Below are 12,381 nucleotides of genomic sequence, written 5' to 3'. Positions count from 1 at the left end.
ATTGATTTTACATTCATTTCAAACCTGAACGAGTTATTTTTTATACCTTGTCTTTTAAAATACACATTCTTTAAATAGAAAAACTTAAGGAACATTTGTGGGTTTTTTGGTTTGTTTGTTTTTGTACAGAGGATTGAACCCAAAGGCACTCCCCAGACCATTTTTAAATGCTTATTTTGAGACAGGGTCTCCCTAAGTTGCAGGGGCTATCCTGGAACTCATGGTTCTCCTGCCTCAGCCTCCTGAATCTTTGGGATTACAGGCTTATGCCATAGTGGCCTGGCTGAAATGCTTGATTTAATAAATATTAAATTGTTTCAACATTTGTTTGAAATAAGTCAGTTAAAACTCTTTTTTTTTTTCCTTGCTGAAAATACTTCCAGTGAACGATCCAGGCAAAAATGATATGTCCATTAGAAGTAAAGGAATGACTTTCTCATGCTTTTCCATTTTAAATTCTAATTTTTGCCTCTATAACCCATCCTTATGTTACTTCTAAGGTCTTTCAGGTTTTTAAAAGCAAGTCTATACAAATTATCGTGTTTTTTTTAACTATGATAATTTATACAAAGAAATTAATGCTCCCACCATTAGGAAATATTTGACAATAAGAGGACAGTTTACTTCCAAATTTTTGAGTGTGTGGTGCTGGAGACTGATCCCAGGACCCCACCCATGCTAAGCATGCATTCTTCCACTGAGTGATACCCTAACTTAGAATATAAATATTAAGTACTATTCAAACTTCTAAGAAGGTCTTTATTTGAGAAGTTCTACCAATAGTTATGGAGGCAAAATAAGTATCTCCAGAATGTCTTCTATGTACTTAATTCATAGAAGTATATTTTAGGGAATATAAATTTCCACTGTTCATTTTTTAAATGTTTGTTTCTTGGCTAGATATAGTAATCTTTGTTACTTTTTTTTCTGAATTATTTTGTCATACAGCAATATGCCCTATGTAACTCTATAAAATTAGAAATAGGGTCAAATGGGAGTCTGAAGATTTGGATCATCAAAGATCTTGGTGATATTTCTAGTATTTATAAAAGCAATCTAAATCTTTTCAACTAAGAGTAGAAAGAGAAGAATCAGAGCCCAAAGTACTTAGTGGTTGAATAACTGATACTTATTTTGTCCCCTTATTACCTTAAGTGAGTTATGTGTACTTGAAGTAACTGGCTAATATTCTATAGAAGGATGTTTTTGCCATGTTTTTATAAGTTACTAATTTTCTTACATATCAGCTGTTTCAGTTGCTGCTTTTTGTCTTTCATAAAAGGGAATGTTTAATGTCTTTTTCATGGCAATGAAATTTTAACCCATAATATCAAGAACAAGTTACCCTCAATATAAGGATTCACATGTTTTTCTGAACTAGTACCACAAAATCTTTTACTAAATACAGATTATTAATTCCCATGGCCCTTTTAAATTCTAGTTGGTACTTTTCCTTTTATAGCAGTAATTAACATAGTTTTTGAAAAATGGCTAGCATAAATTTTTTTATAATATCAAACTCAGTTACACTATTATAAGCCATGCATTTACAATTATGAGTTATCAGTTTTTAGCAAAGAAGGCCATTATGTTCAGGATGGCTAAAGTTTAAGTTCTGAATTTTTATGTAATTCTTTGGCAATGAAAATCCCAAGTGTCTGATAAATATTTTGTAGACACAAAGAGATTGCTGTTTAGAACTACCTATGTTCAGTTTTTCATTCTTTGGTCTCGTTTCTAATTTACAGACTACATTACTGATAATACCTTTGATCAAAAATGTTGATGAGACATAATGAGGACTTCATTACTGAAATCATTATAATGAAATCTATAGGATTTATCTATTATATTCAAACATAACCTTATTGGATAGTATACTAGCCTCCTGCACAGGGGGATTTCCTTCACACATAGGTTTCCCCTAACTGCTTCTCCTCTTTTCCTTGGGCTATTTAGTCAGTCAATATGCTTGTGAACCTGTTCAGGTGCTTGATGATATGAAATCTTGAAGATATGTAGATGAAGGTGTCTTGAAATTTGAAGGCACAAAGCACCAAAGTATATCATCATATCAAATGAAGAAATGACCTTTGGAAGCAAAAAAAGAAAATATAAAATGGATTATGGCCTATGTTTTCTGAATTTACAGAAATTTTTCTGTCCCTTCCCACCCAATCTCAAATATTCTTAACATAAAATTCTTAACTCTGAAAATATTACTTTTTATTACTTTTTAGAGTAGTTTAGCATATTTCATATTTGGACCTTATTATTATACTCTTCTGGAATATACAAGGTATTTCAATTATAGAAGCTGAGGGTAAGAGGACCGAAGTATAAAAGCTCAAAAGTAACAGAAGCCAAGTCTTCTGACTCCACATTCTTTCAACTTTTTGCTATGCAATAAGGCCACACATTTTCTAGAAGGGGCTGCCAGTCATTGTAATGAACTATTCAGATACATATTTTATTCCTTTAAGGCTAGTTATAAGAACATAAAAGATCTAGGCAAACATGGTGGCACATGCCTATAATCCCAAAAGCTGGAGAGGCTGATAGGATTGCGAGTTCAAAGCGAGCCTCAGTAAGGGTGAGGCAAGCAATTCAATGCGACCCTGACTCTAAGTAAAATACAAAATAGGGCTGGAGATGTGGCTCCCATGGTGAGTGCCCCTGAATGCAATCACTGGTATCCACCTCCAAAGGTATTATCAGTAATATAGTCTGTATAAAAGGAATATAAAAAGATCTGGGAAAGACGCCCTGTTGAGGGGAGGCATATGCAAAATTGTCTTCTATTCAAAATGGAAAGAGGAAGGTTTCCAAAGATTTTCCTGGAGATTAGTCAAAAGCTTTCCTTCAAACAATGAAGCCTAGGAGAAAAAGAAGCCTCATAGCTGTGCCTTTGGAGAGGGATTATCACCCATGAGAAAATCTCTGTCATTTACTTGAAAAGCTCCATCAGATCCTTTTCTATCTGAGGCAGGAAGCTTTTCCTCAGGGATGCCACAAAACACATACTTTGTTAGGCACCCATTGTGTATGTGTGTATTATCTTCTGTGTAATGTTTTCTTTTTTGTGTGTGTGTGGTGCTGGGGATAGAACCCAGGGCCTTATGCATGCAAGGCAAGCACTCTTATCATCTGAGCTATATCCCCAGCCCTCTTCTGTATAATGTTTTAAAGAAAAGTTGAATTTGACTTCCTCAGTTTACCAGCCTACATCACTGGTATAAATCAGGCCAACTATTCATTACAAAACAGGTGCTTGAATTTTAACCCCTGATATTTTAATTTTGTTAATTCCATTTTATAATACATATCCAAGTACATCAAAAAAATTAAAGTACTCTGATTTTCAGACACTTTATATATATATAAATACCTTTTTTCAGACACTTTATATATATATATATATATATATATAAATACCTTTTATTTTTTTACTTATTTTTATGCGGTGCTAGGATCAAATCCAGGGCCTCGCATGTGCTAGGCCAGTGCTCCACTGCTGAGCCACAACCCCAGCCCCACTTTTTAGTATATTGACTGCAAATTTTCATTACCCAAGAGGATTAGGTATTATATCTCACCCCTGGGACAATAAAAAACTTCTAAATGAACTATGCATGAATATTGTTAATTTAATCCAGATAAAGTATAATACTATATAACCTAGGGAAGTTTCATCAAATGTGTACCAATGGCCTATACACAACAGAAAACAGATTTTTTAAATGCCTAAATTTAACAACAGGAGAGATCATTTGAATTATCAAAAGATTTATTTAGAACTTTTAAAAAATACATATCAATATGTTTATATATCATGAACAATTTGGTAAAGGCTGGTGAGATCCAGAAATAGGAAAAAATATATCAAGAGTATTGACTATACAAAACCACTATTAGTTGAAGACCAACTGTAAACATATATCTCAAGAACAGAATAATGTAATGTTCCTTTTATCCAATTTTGTGATTGTTACTCGGAATGACTTTCTTTTCCTTAGATGGCTAAAGTGTCTTTCTTAAACACCATATTCTGCATTTTATAATAATTTTTGAGTAGAAAAATATGTATATCTACATGCCTTTCTTGAGCAGCATATCATTAGAATTTAATCCTTGCTTGATGATTCAATCATCATGATTAAAACAAATTATACTATCATCAAGAGCCATATAGATACACAGAGTTGCCTACCTTTAATATAAAATGGTCTCAGAATCCTGAACTTCCTAGTGACATCTATTGTTGTCTCCTCAATATTAGTAGACGATTTCTGATGCAGCTAAGTATCCTTGCTAGTACTAACCCCATCTAATTAGCTTGTTACTTGCTGTAAGCTGGGAATAATTTTAATAAGCTTAAGGAAAGTCAGAAAGTCCTTTGGTTAGAGTGAAGTGGTTTTTGACATTTCTGTTCTAGTTTGTGGGGGTAGAGGGGGAAAGATATAATAAATGATTGTGTTTCCAAGGACCTGGATTGTTAGAATCTTGATCTTTGGATACATTGGCTATTTCTATACAATATAAAATGGTTCACAACTTAAAAGAAGTAATTTTCATATTCAGAAACATTTTATAGACTAAATATTGAGGCAACTGATAGTTAAATGTCTCCTAAACATGTTGTGCTTTGACATCTGTTAAAAAATAAATAGCAGAAAAGTACTTACCATTGCTATCCATAGAACAACATATTCATCTATAAAATTATTAAAGTACTGGTCTAAAAACAAAAGACCTGGCCCAACAAAGACAGTGTCTTGAAGATACAGTTCACTTTTGGTCATGTGAGCTATCTACAAGAAAGTAAACAAAATAATTTTACTATTAAATTTTAAATGTTTTAGCTCTAATTTTCAGGAGAAATTAGTTAGTTTTAATTCACTATTAAGACAGATTATTTAGTCTTATATTCAGTATGGGAATCCTTATCTACACCTCTCAAATTCATAACCAGGTAGCTTATTAAAGTTAAGTTTCTTGATATCAGAAAGTTTTAATAGATAATTACAACTAAATAATTAAAAGAACTGAATATAATATTAAGTCATAATGCAGTTTTTCTTGTAGCACAAACAGCTACTTACTATGATGCTGGGTCTACAAAGAAAAACTTAATGCATTGTATGAAATAGTTTCCAGTTTTGCATTTGTGAACTAGGTATAATAGTTACACTAAGAATCATAAAAGAACTTCTTACCACTAATTTTTGTGCAACTTTAGCAAAGACACACCCAAACATTAGGGTATACAGACAAGGATGCTTTTCAAAAACATTAGTTGCTGACTTTTTATAGATCATTATTGCCAGTATAATAATTAGTCCTATGTGGAGTCCAGGTGACAAGACACTCGTGCCCTAAGGAATAAAGCAGAAAATCAGCGTCACATTTTAACACTGGATTTATTACAATTAAAACATTTTCTGAACATCTATTATGTGCAAAGAACTAGAGACTTAAAGAAGAGATTATGATGTTGTATGGCTTAAAGAAGTATATACACCTTAGGTATGCTGACTTCAAACTTCCACAGAATCCTAGTGCTATACAGATGTGAAACAGTGCAAAAGACATTTGATTCCAGTTTTATATATGCACATTTTAAACCAATAATTACCTAAAAATTAACATTGTTATTTATTCTGTATCAACTTTTACTGTGTCAAAGACCATCAATACTTCAACTGTCAACATTTTTGTGTCAATGCTAAAAAAAAAAAGCTTACATAGCTAAATGAATTATATAATTTGCTTTCAACTGTCAACATTTTTGTGACAATGCTGAAAAAAAGCTTATTCTGCCAATTCTACAAAATATTTCAATCACTGACAATACTCTGCCCTGGTTTCTCTCCACATCAACACCTTCTCACTCCCCTTTATTTTGCATTCAGACTGCAAATGTCCTTTTATATAAAATGATATAATCCAGGCCAGTAAATTTTTATCCATGTATATCAGGATTCTCTCAGCACTACTTATCCTAAACAAAATACTAAAATAAATTTAGTGTTAAAGTTACTAAATCTATAACTACCAATTTAAAAATGTTCACTAAAATAGCCTTATGCTTATTTATTAAATTCACATATTTTAAGTTAGAAATTACTATAAAATAAAAGTAATAACACTATAAGTACTATAAAATTACATATGTAAAATACTGTATGGTAATAAATTATAAAACTTTTGACTAATAGCATTTTATCTCTTTATATAATGTTCTTAGGTTTTATTCCAGAAAAAAAAAATCTGCCAGAAACTGAAAAATCACAATTTCTGAATTTGAAATTAACTACCTTCCTAGCTTGTGTTGACTTCTTAAGTTCTTGTCCAGACAGTTAATAATTATTTTTTAATAAAATATCCTCTAAAGTGAATGTTGATCCTCACAAATCTTATTTTCTTCAGTGGAACTTTTGTTCCAGCTAGTGCTCTATTTTATTATCCATCAAGCAACATTTATTCCTAAGCACCTTCTGTACAGTACTGCACTAACATCAACTGACAAAACACCTCAAGAAATGAGAGGTTTTTTTTCCCAAATAGGTCAGAGCTTACATAGCTAAATGAATTATATAATATGCTTTTGAATGAAAATATATATATGATTCAAAAAAGTTGATTAAGTTGATTTTGTATTATGGGGACTGTTTGAAATTGTCTTAGGAGCCAACTTATAAGTCATTTAAAAGAATAAGACTTTTTTAAAACTAAAAATGCTATATCTCATGTTTATTACTCTATTTTATTAGTCCTTCCAAAATAACTTTTACTGTTTTCCAAAGATCAAATCCACTCTAAAAGAACAGAATTTTTGAATTATAGAACCAAAGGAATTAAAGGGTATGTGCAATCCCTAAAAAGTCCTTATAATGTTTTATTGTAAGATGGCATCACTGGAATAAACATTTATCTTCCTACGTTCAACTACTTTTAAGATGATAATACTAATACACCTAGCTATCATGTTTGTTTAAAAAAAAAAAAAACTTGGAAAGAATGCTCTTTCCAATTTAAAAGAAGTGAAGTTGGGCATGGTGGTACATGCCTGTAATTCCAGTGACTTGGGAGGCTTAGGCAAGAAGATCACAAGTTCAAGGCCAGCCTGGGCAACTTAGTGATACTCTGTCTCAAAATAAAAGATAAAAAGGCTTGGTATATAGCTCATTGTGCAAGTGCCCCCGGTTCAATCCTCAATACTGAAACAAACAACAAAAAAAAAACAAAGTATTAAAGACTTTAAAAAATATATGAATAAATAAAAAATTATTGCATGAGCAACTGTAAAGAACATAAAACACAAGGTATACCTCCTTGAAAATTGAGATTAAACTTTTTCCCTTTAAAAATATTAGGATAGGTCTTTTAAGTATTTTCAGTGGCATTTCAATAAAATTTATGAGTAATAAATTGCCCCACTGTATAACCTTTGACCTTTGATAGCTTTCCTGTCAATTCAATCAGGAACTTATTCCCTACTCCTCTTCTCCTCTACTAGTTCAAGGCACAAATTGCAAGAAAACAAATGGAAACTCTTGATTATGTACAATAATGAAAGTAATTAAATGAAGTCAGAAAAGTCTATGCAAAGCAAGCCTGTGGAAAGAGGAAAAATGCTTCATTATAAATCTACATAGTTTTTAAAATTTTTTTTAGTTGTAGATGGACACAATACCTTTGTTTTGTTTATTTTTTTTAATGTGGTGCTGAGGATCGAACCCAGTGCCTCACACTGAGCCACAACCCCAGCCCCACGTCTACATAGTTTTTAAAATGTTTTTGTGCTGTGTTTCTACAATAAATTCTTTAAGATATTTAGTTTCCTTCTCCAGTCTCAAGCTTTGACATATTTTCATGTCTCTTGGTAGCTGGTGATGAGAAAAAAAAAAAGTTATCATAAATCAATAGTGATGATGAAAAATTAGGGCCTTACTGCTATAGTGGATCCATTCTTGCCAACACCACCATGGAAGATAACATGGAAATAATTTGAACAGGAAAATATTGCTCCACCAACTATTCCAAGAACTGGAAAGATCTTCAATTTTATTTCTAGAATGGGTATCTTTAGGGGTAAAGAAGAGAAAGAAATCATTAAGAAAACAGAATTTTCTTCTTATTAGATAGTAAAGAAACATTATGATAGGTCCTGAATAATAAGCTATCCTTTTTCTTGTAATCAAAACTTAACTTTTGGAATATAAATGGTAACTTCTTCTGAAATTGGTTTATTCATTAAGCAAAAATGAATTCACCAAATCAGTTCAATCTATTTCTATAATTGTGATTAAATACTTAACAAGCCTTCATCTGACTTAAACACGAAAAAGGATAGTTCACTTAAATGTAGTAGCCCCTGAAAGGCAGACACCATGATATGTATCTTAAATGTGATAGATATGATGTGTGTGCATGCAAAAACATTTGTGTAGTGAATATCCAGGATCAAATCTCTAGCAATATATTTACCTGTTGGTCAATTGCTGTTCAAGAAAAATTCCAAAGGCAGCAAAGGATTTAAAAATAGTAACAATGAATTGCCAAATGCCATAGGCTATTGTATTTTGAAAATAGACTTTGAAAGATTGTACCAAATTTGCAGAAACTACAGGTTAGCCATTAAATTTTGAAAACCTAAATAAAAAATAAGTATTCTTAGTGAGAATAAGCAAGTGTATTTTATTCCTATGACCTTGTCAAAGCAATGGAAGAAACAATTTTTCAGTTCTAAATTCAAGTGAATTACATCTGACTTAATGACTGCAGTTGCCCAAATGCTTCTTGGTCCACATTCACTATCTTATGGGTACTAGCTAAATAGCTACCATAAAATATAGCGTCTCTCTAGTATATTGTATGGGCCTATGATAGCATATCCTCAATACTACTGTTTATGTTTACCTAATGAGAAGGAATATGAATGTCTCAGGGAATGTATCACCACTTAAAAGTATGCTGAAAATCTCTTTCTGAGCCTACCACTAGAAACAGTAATTAGCAGTTCTGAGTATTACAGGGAATTAAATATTTTACTGTTTTTACTAGATTTTATTTAAAAAAATAGTTATAGGTTCATAGCAAAATTGAGAGTATAGTATAGGGCATTCCCACATTTCTCCTGTTCCCACCCCATAACCTTCCCTACCATCAACATCCCCCATCATGGCATTTGCTACAACCAATGAACCTACATTGACACATTATCACACAAAGTTCATTGTTTACATTAGGTTCCAATCTTGGTGTTGTACATTCTTTTGTGTTATGCTAAATGTATAATGATATGAATCCAACACTCATTCAAAATAGTTTCACTAACCTAAAAATCCTGTGCTCTCTGCCTTTCATCCCTACATCCTCCCAACCTCTGGAAACCACTCATATTTTTACTGAGTTCATAGTTTTGCCTTTTTCAGAATGTCATGTTCTGAAATCAAAGTATGCAGCCTTTTCAGATTAGCTTGTTGATCTTAATAATAAGCTTTTAAGGATCCTCTAGGTCTTTTTATGTTGTGATAGTTCATTTCTTTTTGGCATTGAATAATATTCCATCATCTGAATGGACCCCATTACTTACCAATTTACCAAACAAGTTTTGACAATTAAAAATAAAGCCATTTTTGTGTGGACATAAGTTTTCAACTCCTTTGAGTAAATACCCAGGAGGAGCTTGACTGCTGGATCATATGGTAATTTAGTTTTGTATCTCTCACTGTTTTTGCTGGAGGTATGTGGCTTAGTGATTACAAACATTACGTCTGAAATGAGTCTGTTTAAGTCCTAGCTTCAGTACTTCCCATGTATCTTTGAACAAAGGACTTAATCATTTTAAGACATTTCTAAAACAGAATAATGATAACATCTATTCCCAGGATAGTTCTGAAGGGCAGATGAAACTGACAGCATAGTGTTTGGGACAAAAGTGTGGAATATCAGTTGTTGACCGTTGACATTATTCTTCTTAACACTACGCATATGAAGTTGTGAGTCAGCTAGTGAACTTGGGTTGGGTGACAGAATAATTTGTTTCTTTATAAATTTTCTTCTTATGCAAAGCTCGGGTTTATAATAGTGGTCTCCTAAAAGCCAACTGAGGTCACCAACCTGGCATAAAACAAAATCATGCCTTAATCTTCATCTCAAAATGGATTTTAAAAAGGCAAATTAACCATTTTCCTTCCTTAATACTTAAGGACAAATTTCAAACAAAATTAACAGGACTTTTAAATGCATATTTATTTCATGATATAAATTTTGGCCTCAAAAGGTAATTTCTGTTTTTGAGGGGGGTAGAGTGCAAATAGGGTCATTATCTTCTATGCAGTAAAATATTTACACATAGAAGAAAATGCCATTATAAGGTATACAGGATATTAACATTATAAAATAAAGGGAGGTGTACGACTATAATCCCAATGGCTAGGGAGGCTGAGGCAGGAAGATTACAAGTTCAAAACCAGCCTCAGCAAAAGCATGGCACTAAGCAACTCGGTGAAATCCTATCTCTAAATAAAATACAAAATGGGGATGGGAATGTGGCTCAGTAGTTGAGTGCCCCTGAGTTTAATTCCTGGAAAAGATTTGAAGAGATTAACAATACACTTTTTGTCCTACATATTTAAAAAGTGCTTAAACATCAATTTAAATATTTAGATTTACCGTGTAGTCCCACATTGTTGATCCTCCAAATGTAGTCAACAAAAAGACGATCACTAAAGCTACCTGAACCTCAGTTACATCCACTCTAAAAAAGAAGGACAAAAATAGATAAGGTGTTTGCAAGTAAAATTCTTGACTGTGTAGCTTAGCTAATCATATATTAGATGTCGAGGAAGTAAACATCTTTATACACTTTGTTTATTTTTACCTTTACTTGAATCTTTGAATTATCAACTGAATACACAAAGTTGTATTCAGTTGATAATTCAAAGATTAAAAGATTCAAAGGCTACAAAACAACATGTGCAAAGGGAAGAAACTTGTATAGCATGTATCAAATTGCTAATAATTGTCATTGAAATTTCAGAAGACTTTCTACTATATATACTTCTCTAAAGTTTGAATTTTTTAAATTATGTATTACTTTTATAAACCAGGAATAAATCATAATAATAAACAAGCAACCATATGATTTAGGGAAAATCATTAAACACTTCTAAGTCAATTTCACTTATAAAGTAGGGGGAATTCTAATAGCTTTTATTACATTACAACTAGTCAATATGTTTTTAGGTTTTCACAGACATTTTCCCTCTTATAAGCATATTCATATTTCTCTCAAAAAACCACTAATGTGGGCTGGGGATGTGGCTAAAGCGGTAGCGCGCTCGCCTGGCATGCATGGGGCACTGGGTTCGATCCTCAGCACCATATAAAAATAAAAAATTCTCTCTCTCTCTTAAAAAAAAAAAACTAATGAAACAGTCTCAGTCTCTCTAATCTGCATTCCCCAGAAACTATCAAATCCTCTCTCCTTTCCTCCCTCAACAGACTAATGGAAAATTAGTCTACATTTGTAATTTCCTCTTCATATTTGTGATTATTTCACTAGAGTCTGGACTGTGGTCCCGTTATTCCACTAAAATTGCTTAAACAGTGATTTTATTTACCAAATCTAGTGGATATATTTCAGTAATCATCTTATATAACTTCTTTGCAAAATTTAAAATGTGGATCATTCTTCTTTCTTGAACTGTTTTGCTGTGTTTCTATTTATTCCATGTACTCTCCTGATTTTTTTTTCCTCTCTAGAGTTCTACCCAGGCTCTTTCCTAGACTTCCTATTCCTCTACATTTTAAATGCTGTTTACTAAATTCCATCTGCAATTTCATATTCTCTTAATAATTTAACCTAAATTTAAAACTACCAACTATAAATCTTCAATTTTTTTCTGAGCTCTAGACTTTTTTTTTTAAATCTGTCTACCTGCTTTATGTTTCTGCTTTAAGACTCTACTATATATCCCAGAGTCTTTAATGCTAGAGGAATATTTAATGTTCTGCAAATACAAGAAATGTAGGGATTTGATAAAACTACATATGGAAGAAAAGATTTCTTGACTGAGTTATTTTGGTCAGTTAGAAGGAAAAATGAACTGAATCTTAACATACAAATAAAAGGAAAATATAATAATAACATTCAGTATTTATAAGATCAGTAGCAGGCAAACCAAGACCTCCAGGCTGCCTGGAGGAGAGTCAAATTAGTTGTAAAGGTAAATATAATAATATTATGTAGGGTTCTTTCTGAAGAAAAAGGAGGGAGAGTACTGAAATTTATTTAGCATCTATTATGTATCTTGCAAACTATAAATTATGTCTGGTTTTTAAAGAATAGCTGAATATTGCTTAAGAACATGA

General features: G+C 32.1%; 1 protein-coding gene across 2 annotated transcripts in view; it reads right to left on the bottom strand.

Moving 5' to 3' along the window:
* The window catches only part of CHPT1 (choline phosphotransferase 1), a 32,465-nt gene that overhangs the window by 1,528 nt on the left and 18,556 nt on the right, over positions 1 to 12,381 (bottom strand). Inside the window, exons 4-8 of one of the 2 annotated variants that reach the window (XR_014024094.1) lie at positions 10,681 to 10,765; positions 7,955 to 8,086; positions 5,217 to 5,375; positions 4,686 to 4,811; positions 1,886 to 2,091 (exon numbers count right to left, since the gene is read on the bottom strand). Coding sequence is in view for 1 of the 2 variants with exons in the window: in XM_081310153.1 (XP_081166279.1) it covers positions 1,981 to 2,091; positions 4,686 to 4,811; positions 5,217 to 5,375; positions 7,955 to 8,086; positions 10,681 to 10,765 (613 nt within the window). In the remaining variant the exon portion in view is untranslated. The remainder of the gene's footprint in view (positions 1 to 1,885; positions 2,092 to 4,685; positions 4,812 to 5,216; positions 5,376 to 7,954; positions 8,087 to 10,680; positions 10,766 to 12,381) is intronic. The other variant, XM_081310153.1, reaches the window with a different exon arrangement.

Source organism: Spermophilus citellus (genome assembly GCF_964194105.1).
Source record: "Spermophilus citellus genome assembly, chromosome: 10".
Classification (NCBI taxonomy): Eukaryota; Metazoa; Chordata; class Mammalia; order Rodentia; family Sciuridae; genus Spermophilus; species Spermophilus citellus.
This window is presented reverse-complemented; position numbering and strand designations above follow the sequence as displayed.